Source organism: Pavona decussata, unplaced genomic scaffold (genome assembly GCF_977016875.1).
Source record: "Pavona decussata unplaced genomic scaffold, jaPavDecu1.1 SCAFFOLD_233, whole genome shotgun sequence".
In the NCBI taxonomy this organism is placed as follows: domain Eukaryota; kingdom Metazoa; phylum Cnidaria; class Anthozoa; order Scleractinia; family Agariciidae; genus Pavona; species Pavona decussata.
The window spans coordinates 2,533,367-2,556,918 of NW_028145638.1; the positions used below are offsets into that span (position 1 = coordinate 2,533,367).

The following is a 23,552-nucleotide window of genomic DNA, read 5'->3' on the forward strand; positions in this document are numbered from 1 at the left end:
GTGCTGTAGTCGTGACCGAGAGTCAAAATTGTTTGCGTTGGATAACATGAAGGTTTATATTTCGCTGTTGAATACACGGGTAAACAACAGACACCAAAAGGTTAAAATAGCGAAATACAATTGAAGACCCAAGATATTGCAATAATTTTTGGTTCGCGCGCGTTGTAAAGAAAAAAGAAAGAAAGAAAAAACAATAGAGATTCGAACTAACGGAAACTGAGAAAATGAGTGAGCTGTCAATGGCAAGGTAAAGTCAAAGCTCTGGCAGTAACTGTCGTTGTTAGAGAAAAAAATTAAGCACTGGAGCAGGAGTTGTCACCTTACACCATGGCAAAATTCGATCGGCCAATGAGGTGAGGATAATCTCAAGACGTTTCGACGGTTAATATACACATCCCCAGATAGGTGGCTCATTTTATGCAAATTCATTAAAATTATATTGTTTTCCTTTTATTGCAAACATCCAAACGTCAAAATGTCACCAAGACAGCTGGTGGAAGTGGTTGTTGTGTGTCGCATGTCAAAAGAGACGGAAGATCCTCAAATCCTTTGCATTATTTTGCCATGAGAATTAACCACCGGAATTGCTCCCAAAAACCGACCTATTTTCCAAGATTTAATCTTCCATGTCTGCAGCTGTAAATTAAAGGTCCTGGCATGGTTGGAACTATTTTCCACGAGCGCAAAATGCTGTGGTCCCTTTTGTTAACGGTAAGTGCAATTTGGTTTATCCGTGTTGAGATAAAAGCGAGAAACCGCACTTAAGCAGGACTTAAGGAAATGCCGTTTTTCGTTCATAATTTTCCCCTTATTTATGAAAAGACTGTTTTTGTGCTCTATTTCTTTTAACAGTTCTTTGTTCTGCTACTTGAAAGCCGCCAAGGAAATGCTGGTAAGTTCTTAACATTAATATTTTTATGTCGCGTTTGAAAATTGCTACAGACACATTTTACTCCGTTTAACAATTAGAATACGAATTTCTTCGCTCGTTTGTTGAGGGTGAATATTCGGTACTTTAAGGCTGCCCTTATTTCCTGCTATACTATCTTACTATGCACTGAAATGTACGGGCAAAATAGGAAAATTCGATGCGATACACTGGAAAAGAATTGCCTTGGTCGGTCCGTGATATTATTGACACAGCCGGCCTGTACCGATAGAAAAGTCTCTCGCACGATCAGATATAGTATTTCTCAGATGAAGTTTCTACCAAAAAGATAACAAAAGATTATTTTGAAATTTTAAGAGCCGAATAAGCAACGGTATTTTCGTGAAAAGGGAAATTTCCAGAGGAAAATGTTGGTTTTCTCCGGTGTTTACCGTTTGGTGCTTAATTTTTATCCTGCGATTAGTAATTTTCGCGGCAAAGGCTCATTCAGTTTTAAATGGAATTGTCCTTCCATAATCAGTCCCTCACAGTTTGTACGATTCACTTTGTTGTTCGCTATAAACATACCTACATAGATTGAAGCAATGGTGACTAATAAGACTAGCTTTTAGCAGCCTAACGGTGCAAAGTCTTAATTACCGTAGGCCACAAGTTAACCACGGTCCAATTTGCATCTTTTTCGAAGGCTGCGCGTCGCTCTCGAATAATTCTTGCTTAAAGTACACTATTTGAGATTCGTGAATTCAGAAAAGTACTTCAATTTTGACCTTAAAATTATCTGGCCGGATGTCCTTTAATCGATTTTAACGCAAGTTTCGAGAAATTTTGTCCTACAACGAACACAACAAACAATTCCCACATAGCGGCGGTTTTTGTCTCCCTCGGGCTAGCAGCTTTCAGAATTGGTTACTACTCTTGGAGAGAAGCCATTTATCACTCCAGCGAGTAATTTCTAATCAACACTACTGAGCTTTTATTTCTTTTTTAGTCATGCCGTTAACTAACTTTATAAATTTGTAATTCGCATTTCCATAATAAAAAGAACGAGACTCTGACAGCAAATTTCAATCGACCCGAGTAGTTTCCCGATCGACCTGCAGGTAGCCTTAGTCTGATTCAGAATCATTAATTTTTTAAGGTTCAACAAAATCGACGCCGTCGCCTACAAAGTACCCATAACGATTTTTTTTTATTTTTTCATATAAATGTTAACATGACCCAGGGAACTTCTGCGAAAAAATGTTGCGATTCGAACAAAACACGAATTTTTTTATGATTTTTTAAAAACTCCACATTTTCAGCCACTAATCTTTAAAAGAAGCGAAGTTTTCAGGGAATATAATGCACGAACCTTCTTCTATGCTATTTCGTGTTGGTTTTCATTAGCGCTGCTTTTATGATACAAGTTCATTTCTGATCCAGACTATTTCAGCTTGTAAAATCCGTCGCTTTCAATTATCAATGTTTCTACATCTACACTGGTCATTATCGCTTTTATTTTGTTATTTTCCGGATGAAGTCGTAACTACTATCTCCGTAAAATCGGAGAAAGAAACTCATTAAACTGGCTATACGCGTAACACCAACATAATATAAACTTTTTTTGAGATTGCCTGATAAAAGCGATATGTATCTATGTTATACATTGAATTTTTGACTTAAACGTACTGAACAAGTGTGTGGTGATATTAAGCTTCGGTAGTTTCCTCAACGTCTTTGATTCTGACAAGATTTTAATTTTTGCCGTTTTTGCGTGTGAATAAAACATCACATGGAAGCACGTAAAGTGTCTTTTCGTTGAAGAGTTCTGATGTAAAATCTGCCAATTTCGTGTCCGTCAGTTTTGTTATACTTTCCTGGCTATGTTGCCACGCACATTGTCAAATGTAATTAAAACGAATAATTTTTGGTTTCTTTGTAAAGTTACCAACTAAAAAAATATGCACTCCTTTAAACGCTCTGAATTATCAGCATCGCCAAAACGTACCAAACGCTTTGTTTTGTTGTGCGGGTTGAAATTAATATCGCCACCATCTTTTTGAAAGAACGTACTTTTAACTAACAAATTATCATTTGGCCATTTCCGTTTCAAAATCTGCTACTCTTTAATTGTGCGAAATTTGAACGAGCCAACAACAAATACACCGAGAATTTAACTCCATCAAGATCGGTGTCATAACGTCAGAGTAGTGCATTTAACTTGAAAAAAACGTCCGGGTGTAAAATAAAAGCTTCCTTGTTGCAAAAACGTCGTTGACTTCATTCGCTGGTTTTCTCGAGCGTCATTTTAATTAAGGTGAAAACAAGCAAGGAAACTTAAGTAAACACCATTGTAGACAACTTGTATTTTATGTAATTTATGTTCGTTGTTTATCTTTGTAACTCGATGACACATTTTGTACTGACAAACGACGCGATTGGCTGAAATAGAGTGACATGCATAATAGAATAATAGAACGTATATCTACGCGCATTGGCACGAGACTTTGGAAGAGCGTTGCGCCTACTTAATCGCAGAAGTAAGGAATCAACAATCAACACTCACTTCATTTTATCCGATTCTCCGTTTCGTCAGCATTTTTGGTTTCTGTTTCGCTCTAATTCTATATTTTCTATGTGACCTAAATGAATATGCTTCACAAAATTACCCCTTCCCCCCTCTCCCCCGCGCTCCTTCACGAAAAAAATAATTATAATAATACTAATGACAGCAACAAAACAGGTGAAAATAGGAAAGAAATAACAGCAGAAAATTACCTGGGGCAGCAAAATAATTTGCTGGTTTTGTTGTAAATTTTCGCAATCGAACTTCAGGTTCTCCCCATTTCTTCCCTCTTGCAGAAATCAGGTTTTGCCGACTTGCTATATCGATCGCGCATTGTCTCACCTTTTAATGCTAAAATTCCTATTTTATTCCAACTACGAAGAGAAAGTACAAGGTTTTTACCTACTTTGCGAACGTTTGAGTCTACAATACACCTCTATCTTTGTTTAGATTAGGGAAAAAACAGTGCGCTAAAATACGGCGACAAATGCCCTTATTCGAACAATCCTTACCGAATGTTCTCTGCTAGTTTTTCAAGTACGGTTTAATATCGACAGTTAATTGACAACAAAACTATTATTTCACGCCCTTTTTTATGTCGGAAAAAGGTTGTGTGAGCAGCTGGTTGGCGATTGGTTTAGGGTGCGGAATAAAACAGTTGTTTTATTTGGTAGAAAGTGGTTCGGGGTATGGTGGCTTCGACATGTGATTGGGCGAAATAAACAAGTGAATAAAAAAGGGAGATAAAAAAAAGAAAAATGGAAGGAAAGAAGAAAGGAAAGAAAGAAATAAAGAAAGAATGAAAGAGAAAATAACTTAAAAGGAAGGAAGGAAGGAAGGCACAAAGGAAGTGAAGGAAGGAAGGACGAAAGAACGAAAGGAGGAAAAAAACGACGAAAGAAAGAAGGAATGAAAGAGAGAAAGAGAAAATAACTTAAAAGGAAGGAAGGCAGAAATGAAGTTAAGGAAGGAAGGAAGGACGAAAGAACGAAAGAAGGAAAAAAATACGAAAGAAAGAAGGAAGGAAAGAGAGAAAGAGAAAAGAACTTAAAAGAAAGGAAGGAAGGAAGGCAGAAAGGAAGTAAAGGAAGGAAGGAAGGACGGAAGAACGAAAGAAGGAAGGAAAAAAAAAGGCGAAAGAAAGAAGAAAGGAAAGAAAGAGAGAAATTTTTACATAAATTAGTGGATCGCATTGACGGTTAAAACGGAACAACATGAGCAATGGTGCGCAGTTTTCACCCCCGCGCTCGCCTCCTGTTGGCCTCCGCTTGCCTGAAAACGTAAAAAAGTAACGCCTGTTCTTCATGCTATTTTATTTGAACCAACCATTGTAAATTGCGATCAGGCTATATTTTCGTTTTGTTTGGTAAACCATTTTGCGAGCGACCAAATAAAAGAAAGATTAGTTGATTGATTGGTTGTCTATTGACGGTTTGCCATTCGTTCTCTGCCGGTTGAGGAAGCTTGAGTGTGATAATTTGGAAGTGAAAAATGGATTTTATTCATTTGAAATACTGTCATAGATTTCCAAACATCCGTAGAGCCAGCAGGCAGGAATTCGTTTCGTTCGAAAAAAAATTAAATCACATATAATATTAATATTTTATCTGTAAGCCTTAGAAGTTCATGCAAAAATGATTAATGTATTTAATATCACAATTTGTGATGAATGTTTTCATTACAAAATCCGACAGCTCATGCAGACGTTCTTATGAATATGAAAAACATTATTATAGAAAGTGACAACCTTAAATTAAAATCCGACGCTATTGCAAATTTCCTTGTCACAAAAGCATCTGTCTAAACCAGGGGGAATCTAATATTTGTCTTAGCCTTTTGTTTGGAAAAAAAGGAACGAAAATAAAAATGTACGTGTCAATAGATTCATCATGTCCTTCATCTTGGAAAGTAGATCGCGTAGTCCCTTACCCCCTCCCCCATACCATCAACACCTGGCCTTTACGGGTGCAAAATTATTATTAATCATAAACTATACCCCTGAGAATTTGGCAATCCGACATTGTGGCGCTAAGTGAAGCAAGACTAATTTATGTTTATCTTGTTGGCTAGTGGTAAATAGAGCTACACAAAATTGTCGACGATCTAAAAGGGTTGTACTGTTTTAGCGGTGAGCGCGTCGAACTTCTTGATTCTTCAGACGGGAAACTTCTGCTTCTCGCTCTCCTCATAGGTGTAAAAACGTTAACCGCGATCAAACATTAAAAAAAATAAGAAACGTCCACGTTGAGTTAAAGATTACAGTTCTACTTTGAGAGCTCAAAGCTAATACGTTTTTTTGTGGATCTGAGTTTACAGAATCATTTTATGGCTTCCTAGACTGAAAAGTTTCAATTTTTTTTAAAGAAGTATATAAAGACTGATCGACACTGCGAGACTATGGTCACTATTTCAATGCGTGGTTTTGTTGTATTTAGGTCAAAATATTTAAGAATAAAAATCAACGATAAAAGTTTTGAATGACGTTTCGATGACTCCCTCATCATTTTCAAATTCTAAAAAGTCAGATTGTTTAAAGTTCTTCATATATTAAGAATGCGTGTGAAGTCTCATTGCAAAATAGCTCATATATTGCACGAAGAACCTTTTTTCTAACATGAAATTGTTGTTAAAACACTGCGGAGAAAATATTAAGGGATTCCTCCGAGAAAGAACAAACTCAGTATAATCAGTTTTTAGCGACTTCTCTAAAATACACAGGAAGAACTTGGTTGCAACCTATCTCCATCCTAACCATCTGCAGTCAATGATGACTGATACTAGGTTCTGTGCACTAGTAGGGTTATAGACCCATTCGGCTAACCCAATGTTGTACCCATTTCAGATCCCCCGGGGTTAAGATTCTTTGTTTATTGCATTTGCATTATAATGTAGCATTCACATTTAAATGATATGGAAATACTTAGAACAAAACAGTTTATTCCCAAAGGATTTGAATTGGGTACAACATTGCGTTAGCCGAATAGGTCTATTGTTAACAGAACTGAAACATTATTTTGACGATTCCATCATTTCAAATATATTTTTTGGCTTTTCAAAGTAACACAAAAATAGGTCGCTGCCCCATTTACAATGTTGTTTGATAAGGTAATTCATGTTTCATCGCAGGATGGTACCTCGGCTGCTTCAACGAAAACCGTGCGGAAAGATCATTCAACATTTCCGCAGGAGACTACATTGTGTCCGATACTTCCGCTCAGGAATGTACTTCCGCCTGTGCTTATTTGAACCAATCGTATGCAGCCACAGAGGGCGAGTTGTGCTTTTGTAGCAATGGCCCTTATGATAAATATGGCCCTGCCTCGAGTGATAGTCTTTGTGACTTAGTATGTTCGGATCCCGGTCCATGTAATGACACATCACACATCCGGGTATTTTCTACCCAGGATGCCATTGGCGGGCTAGAAATACAAGTTCCAAAGGTTGGCTGGTTATTAAGAGAAGTCAATTTTAGCGTTATTCTTGGAAAAGGTAAGGGAAAATTGCTCACAGATTTCGTTGCTGACTTTACTTTAGTTTTTCTTGCTTTCTTTACCTCGTTTCACTCGAACAAGTTCAACTTGTAAAGAATATCTTATCACCTTAATAAACTTGTTCACTCTGACAACAAATTAACGTTAAATTGTTGGAAATAATGTCTAAATTCTAAATTTTAGTTTGAAACATAGAAATATCATCAAGTGTGCTAAAAATTAGCCGATATTTATCGCCTATTTTTGCTTTTAAATTTCCTGCGCGCCGTCATCCTGGATTTTATGACGTCATACGGTTGCCAGTAAGCTGGAGTTTTTTTCTGTGAAACAATTGAGTACCGTATAACGTCACGAAATCCAACATGGTGGTGCTCGTGAAATTTAAAAGCGAAAATAGGCGATAATCAAATCCTCTCTTGTTCGAGACAAAAAAATTTTCACAGTCCATTTTTCCAACGAAATTTGAAATTAGATTGTATTTTTAACAATGTAACGCTAATTTAGTTCAAGAGTGGAGGTTTCCTTTAAGTTATGAAACAGAAAAGTTATAAAAAATGTATCTAGGAAAACTTGCTTGAGTGCTTCAGATCTAACTACGATTTTGAATTATTGAATTTCAGGAGATATCAACACTTCATACACATATGACTTTGGCGATAACTCTTACGCCCTCACCACGTGTTCAAATATCACGCACGTGTACACACGCGTGGGATACTTCCACGTGAAAGTGTCTGCGAGGAACAACATGTCTGGTCCAATAATGGCTTCCGTGTGGGTTTTCATTCAAAGCTCCACCGGTATGGTTACCCTGGATTATCCACAGGGGATTGTTGGAACTGAAAACGAGACGCAAATTCATTTGAGTGTTAGTCAGGGCACCTGGATGAAGGCAGCGTGGACGACATTTCCAGCTACTGAGAAGAAAGAATTTAACTTATCTGGTGAGTGACTGCCCCGTGTTACAAAATAGGAACCTTGAGGACGGTGCCTACTTTTGTAACTGCGCATATGTTCTTCGCATCTCGAGATACTCTGGTTTCCTATGGATGGGGAGACCAATACAGGGATATTTTTGCACGGTTTTAAACTATGCGGTGAATGCAGAGCTTAGCAAGTACTCTTGGTATTTAAAAAGAAAATTGGGGGTAACCATATTTTTCAGAGATAAGAAAGCTTCAATTTGGGTAAAAACGCAACACATTGCTTTGTATTTTATATCTTTTTAGAATAATTGTTGCTTAATTATCTCTAATAAATGCCCCGCTTCCCCCAATTCCAGTAGCCCATACTAAGATCTGCTTTTCCCGCATAGTCATAAACTGTGCAAAACTACTTCTGTATTAGAAGGCACCGTCCTTAAAGCAACCTCGACGGCAACAAGCCGATAAGATAGAAAACTCGTAAAAAGCAAGAGAGATTCTTGGCTACTCGAAACTTGTTGCTCATGTTTTCGTTCCCTCAAACTTCAAAACCATACCGTCCCGTGACTTTTTATTCGCGTTTTTCTTTCAGACGCCACAGTGCATGGCATAGGATCATCAGCTACACTTGCAAACATCACCAGCTCTCCGGAAACAGACGGAGCTTATGTGATTCCCACTGCCATGATAAGAAAAAATGGATACATTCTGGCTTGGGAATTCTTCGCTTCTAAAGTTGGCCCTATCCGCATACAGGTGAGATTGTCAGGCACAATTCATACAGCACACCTCGGTCTCCTCAACGTGATTCACGCTTCGTAAAATTGTTGAAATTCTGCCCAATAGCCCCACCAAGAAGTAATTCACTTTACTTTGAGAGCTCAATGGCCGACCTAGACGTCGAACAAGGCGCAAACTTGATTCTGATCTGTAAATTGATTGTGGTCTTTCGACGCGACGAAAACGTGCCGAATAAATTAGGCTTACGGAACAAAGGAGAACGAGAAAACACCCATCACTCTCCCTCCTTCCTAACCCTCCCCCCCCCCCCCTTCATCTCCCGGTCTGTTTATCTGTCTTATTCTGTGTCTCTTCTCCGTCTCTGTATGTCTCTCTCAATCAAGTTGAACCACCAGTTCTAATGCACTCTGATCGAATGCCATTTGTTCGTTCAACGTAAACTTTGAATCGCACAAATATTTCACCAGGCTGGTGGTACTCTGGCTCTTAATTCAATGTCGACTCGTGTGCATTGAATGTCTCTCAGTCATATACTCTGAATGACTGTCACGTTTTCAATAACTCTGATGTCGCACATTATCTCAAATGTGCCTTCAATAACTCTCGTGCCACTAACTCTCACTATACTGACCCCTATACTCTCTCACTGACTCTCATGCCCTCTCCTCAGCTCTCACTCGCTCCCCCCTCTTACTCTCATACACTCTGATTGGCTCCCATCACTCTTTCTCACTCCCATGTATTGAAGCTTATGTAAAACAAACGTAATTAAGGCAGTGTAGCACAGTAACTTAAAGGAACAGTGCCACCTATTTTTTGCGTCTCTTTGAATAGCCAAAAAACATATTTGTATGGATGTAAACGTCAAAATAATGGTTCAGATTTGTTAAAAATAACCCTGCTAGTGCACACAAACTAATATCACTCATCATTGCCTGCAGATGGCTGGGATGGAAATGGATTGCAACTTGAAAAAATTGGCCAGTTTTTGCAAGTTCCTCCTATGTATCTTCGAAAAATGGCTAAAAACATGTTATAGTTTATTTTTGCCCAGAGGATTCATTTGTATTCATATTTCCCCCCCCCCCCACTGCGGCTCAAAAAGCAATATTATTTCATGTTAGAGAAGAGGTTCTTAGTCAAATATTTGAGCAGTTTTAACAACACACAGCAAAATCTCCGTGACAATGCCCCTTTAAAATTTAACAACAAGAATAGTACAGTGTCAACGTAACGAAAACAACATTGAACTGCAATTTGATTTCTGATTGAATTATAAATCCTTCATCATTCACGTTTTTGTTTCAGGTTTACCGTCCCAGCTGCTCATCAGTGAACGATAAATTTTGTCCAAAAAATTACTCCTGTATACCGAAGGCTGATACTTGTTTCAGTCCCGGATTATTTACGTGTCCGAATAACGACATCTGTGTAGCATCTGGGCGCTGCTTGTCTACTTGTCAAAAGGAGAGCGTTTCATTCCCGTCAGGTTCTACTCCTTCAGCGGACTACACCATTGTTTCAGGTATGTGACATCATCATCATCATCATCATCATCATCATCATCATCATCATCATCATCATCATCATCATCATCATTATCACCATCATCATCATCATCATCTCTTATACACGAGTCGCATCGTTACTCCGAATGATCTTCTTAGAAGCAGTGTGTAAAAAAACATACACTAACCACAGATGAGACAACATTCAGGATAATAAGTGTAATTTCACACCATTCCTTTGACCATCTAGAAAACGAGATGGATTGGGAGGAGAGCCCTTCTTTAGGGCCTTAAAAGCTTCAAGCACTCGCAAAATTTAGCTTCTGGTTGAACTGCTTAACTGATATAGGAGATATTCGCCGTTCAATATAAAAAGTAGGGTTTGAGCTCTATGCCAGCCATTTTCCCGTCCAAAATATCTAGGGATATGCTCGAGGGGCATCAGAAAGACTCTGAGGCCCCAGGGACTTACAATATCCATCGTGGTATTTTGAGAACTTGAATATCTCGATGGCCTTTGGTGTTTTATTCGGGTCTTGCATCTGTCTGACAGAACTAGGTGGAATACCTCTGTGGACTGCAAATTATGATTTCAGCGATTATTTACAGGTAGACAAAGTCGGAAAAAGTTTCAGTTATATCCTCAACTCTTATAACCCCATTTCCGAGTTGCTTTGGACCTCATTGTGAAAGCGAGGCTTCGTGCTTAGTTTCATTATGAAAATTAGGTTTCATTCATATGCAAACAAAACTAATATTCACCTGAAAAGCTTTGTGCGAGGCTCAAAGCAACTCAGGAATGGCCTATTTAGGTAGCTAATTAGTGTTTTATTGTTTTCAGAAACTCTGATCAGCATCCCTACAGTTGGAAAAAACTTGATTCCTCTAAAACCCGAGAAAGCCATAGAAGTGGAATCCGGTGACGTCATAGGTTGGGTGGGCAACAGTTCTTCCGGAGAAATCGCGTTCGAACAAACGATGAACGAACCATCGTTCTTTTATCCGAGCTCAAATTACAGTATAACTATCGGAGCATCGCTACCTGCCTCAGGAGACGTCCGCCGGCAAGAGATCAAGCATGTGCTGAGGGCTCATGTGTCCCAGCCCTCCTTGGCAGCGGTGAATATCAATTTTACTAAAGCAGGACTTTACAAAGTGACAGCTACGGTCGTTAATGCAGCTGAATCTGAACTGAAGACTTGTGAAGTGTCCGTACAGGTATGAATTAAATGGGAAACGTCATGGGGTTTTTACCTCTTTGTTTAAGACCTTCGTATAGCTACAAAATAGTTCTAGAACGAGAGGAAAGAGATAAACTCAATTCTTGAAAGGAACAACTCGTGATCTGTTCTAGCGCATTTTGGAAACAAAAATGTGAGATCTTGGAAAACGTTAGCGTAACATTTTTCAAATTTCAATCCATTCCAACCTACACTGTCTCTGGTCAGAGGTACCAATCACCAATTTTACCGTACTGGGATGAAAATTTATAACAAAACTAGACAATATTTTGTTTTGTTTCTGTTGAAAGACAAACATTTTTGGGTTTTAAAATGACATCAAATTCGCGGGATACTTCCCCTTTAAAACCCCATTTCTCAGTCTGAATTAGAGTCCTGCGTAATGTTCTCAATTTGGGTGCGGACCAACCCATAATAGGCCCGCTTTACCGAGATCTCGGGCCATGCCTCTTTTCATGGTTGTTGTGTTTATATGGGCAGATGAACTGGCCCGTTTACCAAGGTGCCAGTGTCAACTGTTGGGAAGTCGGCAAGACGGACAATTCAAACGAACGATCTGAAAATGATCGTTGTGCGTATGCGAATTTCGCTGAACAAAAATTGTAAGATGACCAGCCCCAGCTAAGATGGCGGATTGATATTCCAATGATATATTATTTTTCAGGAAAGCATCGAAAATCTAACGATAACATCGCCATCAACGAACAATAGTTATCCGACAGGGGAGAAGATTCTGTTAGAGAGTTCAACAGACAAAGGCAGCAACATCAGCTACACATGGCAGGCAAATAACGTAACATACAACTTGGAAACTCCTGAAGTAGTCTTCAGCCACAGCGGTGAGAATACAACTAAAGCAATAAAATAGTACTAAACCTACGAGTTTTGGATCCTGGAGATATTGCCACAAAAATATGGAACGAGCTAACAAATGATATTAGAATTAAAGACAGCAGTAATGAAGCGAAGAACAAAATCCGATCGCTTACGATTTGACTATTATCGGAATTTTTTTTCATCCGCGTCTTAGTTCTTAGCTTTTACAGTTTTCATACCGTGAATTGTTGTTCATTGTTTAGTTTCTAATTTTTAGTATATACTTGGCAGAGGATTACCTGTAAACTAGCTGATATAGCTAAGGGTAAATCCCTCGTTAAATAAATAAAAGTATCGAAGACCACTGGGATTCTGTAATAGTGGGTTATGTAGAGAGGGGAAAAACAGAAAACTGGAAAAGTTCCTCTCAGGGATCATGCTAGGATGAGAGAGACCCAACCACAATCTCAATTCTGTCACATTCATTCAAGTATCCGTTGGTCAACATCATGCGCGACTATTCTTTTGGAATACGAATATTTAACGCGTACAAATTGGAAGAATTAGTAAAAATTGAACACTTAAAGGTATGATTTTATTTTTTTTATTCAAACTAACGAAATTATGGAGATTTACCGTTATTTGTTTGAATGTTTCATGAGACAGTATAGATAGCATTGTATAGCATAGCATATCATATCATATCATATCATATCATATCATAACGTAACGTTAAGTAATGTTACTTGATTTAACGTAACGTAACGTAACGTAACAATAAAAAATAATTTTCATGCTGCTTTAACATAACCTAAATTAACATAACGTAACGTAACGTGTCATGACGAAACGTAAAAGAAACATAACGAACCACATGTAGCATAACATAATAGAGAAAACAAAAGACAAAACTAAAAAATTGTATCGGTCTCAGACGAGGCTACGAAAATAATGTTGAAACAAAAACAACAAACAACGATAGTTGATATGTATCTTGCAGGTTTCCATCCCATTTCCGTTCGCGCCCGCAATAACATCAGTTCAGCAGATGCTTCTTCCAACATAAGGGTACTCCACCCAGTGTCACTAGCATGGCTAGAGGAACCGCCTGCCACAGTTGACGTAGGCGCTAAATGGAATTTCTCTGTCATTATTAACGGAACAAATGTGACTGTGAGCGCCTCCTTTGATGACGGATATATTGAGAAGACGCTTCACAATTGTGACCAAACCAATGCAGTGATAACTTTCGACCACACGTGAGTACTACTTTTGCCTTGTTTCCTCTGCACATTTAATGACAATTATTTCCAAAGGAAATGAATGGCTCTATGTTTAGTGTGACATGTTTGATCATTTATTTCACAACTTTCGGTTTGGGCAATCCTGCCATACGGGGCTTCATTTTTCTTTTATGACTTATACGAATGGGGCCGAGTCCATTTGCCTCACCTTTGCTTCCCCTTTCAACTTTTTTCCTCGGAGCAGTTGTTTGTCTTAAGACATCTTTCACATTATATTCATGAACATGTTGAGAACTGCAAAATAAGCTATAGTTTAGAGTTATACCTAATATACACAAGGAGTGAGACATTTTTGAACTTTTAAATTTTTACGTTTAAAGGCCATTTATCTCAAAGCCATAACTTTTCTCATTTATAATTATATCAGTTATGAAATACACTTACGAGTGGCTTTAAAATGGTATATCATACATGGACGTTGAGTTTGTAGTCCTGAATCTGGACAAAATGTCTTTTTGCGTCATGGCTTAAAGGGTTAAAAGTGATGCCAAAATCAACCATGACTTTCTTACACCCATTTTCTTGCTCTTGGCACCTACAATATATAATTTATTTGGGGTCTAATTGGCTCATGTCCAATCTCGTACCCAGAGTCTTCAGGCTTTTTGGTCAGCGGGGCAACGCCGGGAAGACTCTGGGGACATCGAAAAAATTCCATTTTTTTGATTGGCTGTTCCGAAACGGTTTCCATTGTTTTACCGCAGAAATCCTGCGGTAATAAAATTCGATGTCCCCAGAGTCTTCCCGGCGTTGCCCCGCTGACCAAAAAGCCTGAAGACTCTGGGTACGAGATTGGCTCATGTCATCACCTGCGTCTCAGTATTAATTGGTCAGAAAGATTCCTTTGCAAAACCAAAGATCGAAACTCAATTGAAAATCATTCTAAAGTAAAAAATATGTATATATATATATATATATATATATATATTGGGTTTTATAGCTGAAATCTGCCACAGGTGCTGTCTTTTACGAAAAAAAAGCGGAAAGATGAAAGCTCTGAACTGGGCGTTATCATATTTATTATTCTTCAAATATGTTTTAGTTCAAGATTTGCCAAACTCAGTCTTAAACGTAAAATCCAACTGACTTTGCTCAATTGTAAACCCTAGAGTTAATTATTTATAGTAGACTTGACTGTAACCGCCGTTGGAAGGTCCCTAATCCACAAGCCGGCAAAAAGTCTTGGTGGGACACCCAAGAAAACTCTGCACTTAGATCTCACTCTCTCTCCCCTCCCCTAATGCAATGTCGTGTTTCACGGCTGTCAAGCATTGTCAAGTCTTAGCTTTTACATAAAGATTTTATCTTGTTATTTTAAGCGACCATTCTTTAGCTTAATTTTTACTGTTTTTATATAAACCATTGCATCATTGTAACTTTTAGATTTACCATCGTTTTGACGTATAATGTTGTAAATTAATTATTCTTGTCACTGAAAAACCCCTTTTCAGGGAGTGTCATTAAAGTTTGTATTGTATTGTATTGTATGTCATGCGTGTCCCACAGCATTGTAGCTCCTATCAGTCATAACAGAGATTCCGAATTAATGAGGGGTCAGTCGGCACTGTAGGAGTTGACTATATCGCAAAAATTAACTTAACAGCACTCAGAAATCCTCGAGGCTGACCAATTTGTGTTTTTCTCTTTATATAGCTACTCCTGTGGCGGAAAAAAGCAACTTATTGTGGAAGCAAAGAACGACATTCCAGGGTCATCTACAGAAAAATTCGAGGTGACGGCTAAGAGCGAGATTGGCCCGATAGATATACGACTTCGCCCCGCAAGAACTGATAGTGGTGTACTGAAAGTAAGCACAAAACAAAACTTTGAAATCACTGTGTCGACTGTCAAAAAACAAAAAGTAACTTACACATTTAAGTTTAGCGATGACTTCACGTCAGAACCTAAGTGGGCTGCGGATGGCGACACAAAAATAACTTACAGCTATGAGAAGGCGACGGACTACAACGTTACCATTAATATTACTCTAAATGCCACAGGATATTCAGAAGAACATTTCGTGCGCGTTATCGCTATAACATGTGGGCCGGCAGCTTTGTTTTTCCCTGACAGCTATACCAAGACCGACCCTCAAGTCATAACGAGAGAGGGGACGTTTCGCTTAGACACAAACAGTGTGCGTGAAAAAGAGGGCTGCAGTCAGTGGGAACCTCGATATCAATGGAATATTTATCAAGGAAACCAGCGGATGCAATTGCTAGCTGTTTCAAAAGATCTCCCATCTCTTGTGATACAGCCCAGGCTTTTGGAGGCAGGAAACTACTCTGTGTCGCTTAACGTAACCTTTAATGACTCACAGGCTGAGGAACAATACCATTTTCAAACGTATCTTCGGGTGGAAAAGTCTCGTCTATTTGCAGTGTTAAGTGGAAACAGTTTCCGTGAAGTGGACTCTAAGAACTCGACGTCTCTTGAGCTGACTCTCAGTGCATCAGGATCTTACGATCCAGACGATCGCGACAACCAAAAACCGCTAAACTTCAGATGGGAGTGCAAATTTGATCAAAATTGGAAGGATGCAGTGGCTGATGAGGTTTGCAATTCGACAAGCTTTGTCGCACTTCATGATCCAAGGGATACCTTAAAGTACCCTTTTAACAAGTTCCGTGAAAATGTCACGTACACGTTTCGCGTGACGGTGAGCAAGGACACGCGATCTGCACAAGCCACACAAAGTGTGAAGTTGGTACCCAACATTCCATCGTTGAAAATAAGGTAAGAGAAAAGGGCACCTTTATCAGGGTTATACCAAATCACTAGCAAAGCTACCGCTAAGAACCCAGGGCTGGGTTGTTCGAAAGCCGATTAACGCCAATCCACGATTAAAAGTCTACCGAGGTTTTCGTCTCCCTCATTAAAAATGATTTTAAAGGCTCATTTTAAGCTAATGGTATAGAAAAGTCTAAGGTAAAACTTAGGGACAAAAATATTTTTGACGAATCCTTATGGATTAGTAAATATACTCGAATCAAAGTTCACGTTAACCCAGGATTAGCTTAATCGGGCCTTAAACAACTGGGCCCAGGAGTTAAAATAGTTGACCACCAAGATTTACAGGATGCTAGCACCAATCAACTGATGCTAATTTTCCATTTTATGGAGTTTTTTCACAACAATATTTTTCAATCCATTATTAAACCTTACTGACCTTGTGCAGGCCCTTGAAGCCCTGTGGTGAACCACCCCCTCCGAGTTGCCAAGACTGCCGAGACAAATTCAACCCACAGGAGCGGCTGACGCTGCTGGGAAGCTGTCTAAACTGCGAGGGGCCTGATAATCAACTGACACAACAAACCTGGAAATTACTCAACGAGAATGGAACGGAAGATGTGCATCTATCGGGAAACGACAGCGTGACAGATTCAGATCTGGGATGGAACAGCATTAACCTGGTTTTGAAAGATCGTGTGCTGAAGGAAGGTGCGACCTATTATGCGCAACTAACAGGCACGCGTGGAAACAGGCAGTCTACCGTACAGTTTCTCATAAGAACCAGAACGCCCCCACAGTCTGGAACCTGCAGAGTCCTGTAAGTACAAGAAAAGTAAAAGTATTTCTATTAATTCAGCGTTCTCTCCTTCGCTGTGATGTTACATCAAATCCGCAAACCTTAATTTTGGTTTTACAGGAACAAGTAAGAGCAACAACAGAAACAAAAATAACAACAACACTAGATTAGCGGCAACAACAATGAAAGCAACAGAAAAAACAACAAACATCTTTAACGGCAATAGTCATTACCAAAAGAAACATCAAAGCTGAACAGCGACAAAAACAACACTGGGACCAACTTTAACAGCGACAACTATCGATCATCATCATCATCATCATCATCATCAATCAATCAATCAATCAATATGTTTAATGTGGTCTGTACGCTCAGCTAAAAAAGCTAGTTTACAGGTACGCCACGGAAAAAAAAAAAGAAAAAAGAAATTATAAGAGCCTTTTGAAGGCATATAAATTTGAATAAATTAAGGTTAAGAACTAGCTAATATTAAAATATAAGAATTTAACAATGTTGTCACCAAGTAAAAATGGACAAAAAAAATGTGATCATTAAAAGCAGAAAACATCAGTCAAGGATAGATCCTACATCGCATTCAGAGTCCCGTGAGATCTAATGCTATTAAATTGTTTTTAAAAGTAGCGTATGTTTGTATCTGTCGAGACTCGTCCGGTATAGCGTCCCACAATTTCGATGCAGCGTATCTCCGATCTCATGCCGAAAGTTGTTGATTTTACTTTTGGAACATCCAGTATTGTGGTGCCCCTAAGGTTATAAATGAAGCACCTTACTGTGCTCATCATCATCATTATCGTCATCATCATAATTATCATAATCATCATCATTATCATCATCATCATCATCATCATTATCAATATCACTATAAACAACAGAAACAACATCAACAACAACAGCACGGCAACAAAATCCACAAGAACAACAGCCGAGTAACTTCTCAGGAAATTTTTTTCCTTCGTCACTGATTCGCGATTTCAAAACGGCAATGTTTTGTGACATTAAACGTTTGAAAAATTGGTTGATTTTTTGAAAGTTACTGATGAAAAATAAGGGACATTTAATTTTCGCATTCAAGCTAAAGTTGGACAGTGATATTTACCTTCATTTGTTGGTTGGCAGTTTACGATGTCATTGTGTTGTCAGAACATTTCAGTAGAGACGGAAAAGCATATGACGATGGTTGGCTTTCGCTTAAAGCCCCGGGTAAATGATTAAACATTTCTACCCAGCATCGTGTTGGACGATTATGATTAAACTGTTTAGTCACCTCTCTCAACATTGGATTTAAATAGTATTCCATGTTTGATATAGATCTAACATTTTCAACCAACATTTTGCGCCACAAACAAATGTTTTATCATTGAGCAGGCTCTGCCCAGCAAACGCCTCGCGAAGAAAGAAAAGCAACTAATTACAAACGAAATTTGTGTGACGTCACAACTACCAGAATTTCAGCGGTAAAGCGCAAAAAGAGTAATGTGGGCTCACTTTGTCCGAGTTTGCAGTTAAGCCAACGAACGTTTCGTGTGACAAACACGACGTTGGACAAAAGGTTTGATCGTTAAACCGGGGCTTAATAAAATCTTTTGCTTTCTGACAATAGCAGTAACCATGTTTTTATAAAGTAAATATCGCTCTTTCTAGATGTTGAAAGAAAATTAGAATTTAGTCATTTCCAACGATTTAGCGAAAATTTGTTGTAAGAGCAGAATTAACCTTTAACGTTTCTGTTTACCGTTTTTTCCTTTCCAGCCCCAGATCTGGTGTCGCTCTTGACACGTTCTTCGACATGAGGTGTAACGACTGGGTGACCGACAATCACCCCATCACCTACTCCTTTTTTTACAAAGTAAAAATCGACGATCTGGCGAAGATAAACACGCTCTCTACCGAGTCGGAGCCCAGTCAGATGTGGTATTATGGCCAAAGACAAACTTCATCCAGCAGGTTTCCCCTGGGAGACAAAGAGAATGGCTTTGTTCTCCGTCTCTCTGTTCAAATTTGTGACAAGTGCAATTGCTGTACCGAGTTTCCTCTAAACGCCACGGTAAAGTGAAAATCAAGTCAGTTGTTCTTTTAATTATTTACTGTTAGAATATTTGAAAGGTCACGGGGACGCAACGGTTTGTTTCGGTAAAATATCTGCTCATATCTACCCGGAACGACATCACCAGCCTCCGACATTCGGATAAAATTCACTTACGGAAGATGGCGACTGGTACATATACCCATAATTCATAGCGTACGTGAACCCAAAAACGTTCATATAAACGCACAGAAAAGTTCTAAAAACTTCAAACCTGGCATTCACAACGTTGTCAGTACAGGGACGAATTTCGCGAAAATATGGCTTTCTACGTGTCTACTGGCTACAAGGTATTGTGGTAAAATGTACATCCACCATCTTTTACCGTGCGGTGGATAGTGACGAGTGTTTTCTTTAGTGAAAGGTAACCTCAAACTTTACCAACGCTGAAAAACTAATTCCTTTCGGTTTCGGAGGAACAAATGCGTCGTAAGGAGATAAAAAAGGCAGCTAGCATTTTCGAAAAGCTACCAGCAGTTCGAAAATTCTATGAATAAAATTCCGTTGTGCAAAGGAAATAGAAAACGTGTCTTTGCGGTTCGATAGAAGTAATGTGAACACACGAAGAAATTCCTTACAACTGTAAACTACAGTGTGGACACACGACTATGGATCCTGATTCCGGTAGGGCACATACTTATAGATCTTGCATAGGGTAGCAACCCTCCCCCGTGATTTCTGGACAAAACGATTACTTCTAAAACATACTTTTCCCAGTTTTAGCCGTTGATAAAACAATTAGCCGTTGATAGAACAACTCTCAACTGACTGTTCAATTTGGTTGAGGTTCTTTGTTTAAAAAGACAATATTCTCTTGTTGCATCAACCACACGATATAAATAACAGAATTTTGTCTACTATTAACTGTTATTATACCTGAAATATTCTAATGTAACGTAGATTAGGTTAGTTCAGTAAGTAAACACGCGACCCCACAAGCTAACAGCTTTGAATACCATCGTGTTTAAATAAAGATTATGAATGTATGTATGTATGTATGTATGTATGTATGTATGTATGTATGTATGTATGTATGTATGTATGTATGCATGTATGTATGTTGATAGGTTGATATATTCTCACAACCTGCCTTGTAACCTAACTTATTTTAAGTGCCTTCTAACTTAATTTAATTTTTTCTTTCTCTTGTTCTGTAAATATTGCTTGTAACCACTGTCCGCCTCGATTAACTCTTGCTAACTGCAGGCAGGGCACATTTCTCGTAAGATTTATGTCAAGAATCAATAAACTGAACTGATTTGAACTAATGACAATGATTTAACCCTGTTGGGAGAAATTAGTTGTAAAATCATTCTTGTCATCTCTTCATTCTCAGGTGAAGCCTAGAAATTTGACTTCAGCCAACTATAATGAACTCCAGAAAAACATCACTGAAGAATTAAACAACGTAGACATCAGTTCAAATCCAAACAAGATTCCTCGTCTCGCGATTTCTGTGGCATCGAGCTTAAACAATGAAGACAAAACCGATCCTAACACACTGGAAAGCCGGAAAGAGGTAAGAGAACATACGAAATAACAACTGACAACAAAAACAACAACAATAACAATACTCGTAATCATGGTCAAGATCACGATGATGATGATGATGATGATGACAGAAACAGCAATAATAATAATAATAATAGTGACAATAATAATAACAATGACAACAATAATCATAATTATGGTCAAGATCACGATGATGATGATGACGATGATGATGATGATGATGATGATGGTGATGATGATGATGATGATGATGACGATGATGATGACGATGATGATGATGATGATGATGATGATGATGATGATAACAGCAACGACGAAGACGTCAGCAACAATAACTATAAAAAGCAATTATTATAATCATGGTCAAGATCACGATGATGATAATAATTAAACAACACAACAACAATAACATCAGAGCAACAGCAACACCGTCATTGTATTTCAAATTGTTTACGAGCAAAGATTTCCAGAAAACAAATAAGGGAGCTGGTTTCCAAGGAAACTGTGGTGGTGCGTCGGTGGGGAGTGAAAACAAGATTAAATTTTATATCTTAAGTTGAACATGTAATTTGGCAACCGTGAAGAGATCTGAGGGCTGAATCTCAGTTGATTAACGCAAATATTCGTTTCCAGAAAATAGCTTGATTCTCCACTGTGAGAAATAGCTTTCCTTTTTAACTCGTGAATGCGCGCATGCGCAATGAACGAGTTATAGCGATAGCTGACTCTCGACTTGGTCGATCAGTCGATCGGTCGATCAGTCGATCAGTCGGTTTTGTCGTTAACTTTCGGGCGTGCGCAGTGAATGAGTTTTAAATTCAATTAGTGGAAAAAAACACGCGAACATTTGTTGCTCATGGCGCATCAGGAAATTCTTATTCAATATGTAGAGAATAATTTGACGATCATTTAGTGCAAGAATGGCGATTTTTCGTTCAATCTGAGGAAAGTTTCAAGTTTTTTCAGTTTTTCAGAAAGTCCGGGGTCGTAAACTCAATTAGTTAAAAAAAAAGAAAAAACGTGAAAATTTGTTTCACGACGCGTCAGAATTCTCTCATTCATTCTGTAGAGAATAATTTGACAATCATTTTAGTGTAAGAATGGGGATTTTTCGTTGAATCTGAGCAAAGTTATAGGATTTTTTCGTTTTTTTCTACGAAGTGCGGTTTCTTTCAAGAATTAAAAATAATTTAATTTAGAAATAATTTAATTAAAAAATAATTTAATTTGTCAGTTTTCACGCGAAAGCGGAACGTGCCATGTCACGCATCATTGACGTGGTAAACAAAATTATGCAAATTTCTGGTGAAATGAACACTTTAAGATCTTGTCAGCTTTCATAGAGGTTTCACAGGGAAAAAATGTTTCATTTTCGAAATTTACAACTGGAAATTTATGGGAAAGCAAAAGGACGCGGTCGATAAATAATTCTTATTTAGCAAGAGCTTGTCATAGTTCATTATTTTTACTTGAGGATTGCGTGGACTGAACTCCAAAGGAAAAATTTCACGCATTTATGTCGGGCATGAAATGTAATGCGATACTTTGTTGAACATATTTCCCTTTGTGAGATCGGCTTGCCCTACAGTAATTTTGTAATTTTAATTCCCAAAAAAACTTCACTTGCCCATCGGGCAAGTGATGGGTAGAATCCACTAGCCCGATGTAGCCCCGGACTATCGGGGACACGAATTTGCATGACGTAGCTACACATGGCGTGCTCCTATGAACTTTGAATAAAAAAAACACATGATTTTTTTTAATCGGCGCATCAGAATAATCGGCTTATTTAATCTGTACAGAATAATTTGACAACCATTTTAATAGTACAAGAATGGTCATTTTTCGTTACATAATCGGGCAAAGATATAATTTCTTTTAGCTTTTGAGGAAGTTTCCGTAGCCGTCTAAATTTCAATTACTATGTGTCATCTGCATTCACGAGTTGGCTCACAGGAGCCTTTGATTCAAGAAGAAACCCCTTGCTGCGCAGTGTTTTGAAAATTCTTCCATAGTGTGGAATACCATTGGCGCAAAAAAACCGGCAAAATAATCAGTCCGAAAATGGTACGCGCTATTTTGAAGAAGTTCCAAGGACCAGGATGAAAGTTATCCTTCAAATGACTACCATCCGTTTATGTTGCGGTGAAGAGGATTTCATAGACCACACCTTCATTAACTTTCAATTCACATAGTCCTTCAGGGAAAGTGTATTCAGGTGATTGAACTCTATGAAAAACTCCAACTGTCTCCCTTCACTGAAAGAATCTTTATTTGGTTTTTCTGAAAATTCATCTAACAACAGCTGTAACAACATCCACCTTGCTCGTTTACGAACCGAACGATCTGGCCGGAAAGTTCTGACAAATGTAAGAAAAGCGCCCTATGACACACGGAAGATTTAGGGATCGTAAAATTGTTTTTGGCTTAGATATCTTTTTACTTGCGAATTTACTCTTGTCTACTTAACAAGAAAGAAAACAGAAAACCAAAAAGCAATTTTGCGGTCTCTATTTCCCGGGCATGGTATAATGGCTCATATACCATGGTCGCTAAGCCAATCGAATCCTTGGAACAATGATACAGTTTTTAATGATGTTGTCTAGCCAGATGTCACATCATATTTTTTAAGATTACCAACGTTCATTGCACTACATATCCTATATATCATTTACGATTACTTTACTATACCATTTTAAAATACTTTTGCGCCTTCTCTCTTTCAGATCCGCTCAGAATTGATCAATAATCTGGCTAAAATCAGTATAGCTAATAACAAACAGGGACAGCTTATGATGAGCGCCTTAATAGAAGTCACCAAAGACGAGAAAGAAGTTACGCCGCAGTCTCAAGTACGTGTTATCCGTTTATTTTTTCAGGGAGCGCAAGATTTCAACAAACAAAATCCATTTTGCAAAACTTCTCTCGCAGCAAACAACACCGTAATGG

At 38.4% G+C, this 23,552-nt stretch overlaps 1 protein-coding gene across 1 annotated transcript in view; it reads left to right on the plus strand.

Moving 5' to 3' along the window:
- The first annotated feature begins 241 nt into the window (after nucleotides 1-241).
- LOC146458370 (polycystin-1-like protein 2) overlaps nucleotides 242-23,552 on the plus strand; it is a 40,461-nt gene continuing 17,150 nt past the window's right edge. The window contains exons 1-14 of the mRNA XM_085090787.1: nucleotides 242-711; nucleotides 853-892; nucleotides 6,561-6,923; nucleotides 7,546-7,869; nucleotides 8,441-8,604; nucleotides 9,898-10,114; nucleotides 10,939-11,315; nucleotides 12,003-12,177; nucleotides 13,155-13,413; nucleotides 15,112-16,194; nucleotides 16,637-17,008; nucleotides 18,758-19,052; nucleotides 20,428-20,610; nucleotides 23,330-23,455. Coding sequence (XP_084946913.1) covers nucleotides 658-711; nucleotides 853-892; nucleotides 6,561-6,923; nucleotides 7,546-7,869; nucleotides 8,441-8,604; nucleotides 9,898-10,114; nucleotides 10,939-11,315; nucleotides 12,003-12,177; nucleotides 13,155-13,413; nucleotides 15,112-16,194; nucleotides 16,637-17,008; nucleotides 18,758-19,052; nucleotides 20,428-20,610; nucleotides 23,330-23,455 — 4,032 coding nt within the window. The 5' untranslated portion in view covers nucleotides 242-657. The remainder of the gene's footprint in view (nucleotides 712-852; nucleotides 893-6,560; nucleotides 6,924-7,545; nucleotides 7,870-8,440; nucleotides 8,605-9,897; nucleotides 10,115-10,938; nucleotides 11,316-12,002; nucleotides 12,178-13,154; nucleotides 13,414-15,111; nucleotides 16,195-16,636; nucleotides 17,009-18,757; nucleotides 19,053-20,427; nucleotides 20,611-23,329; nucleotides 23,456-23,552) is intronic.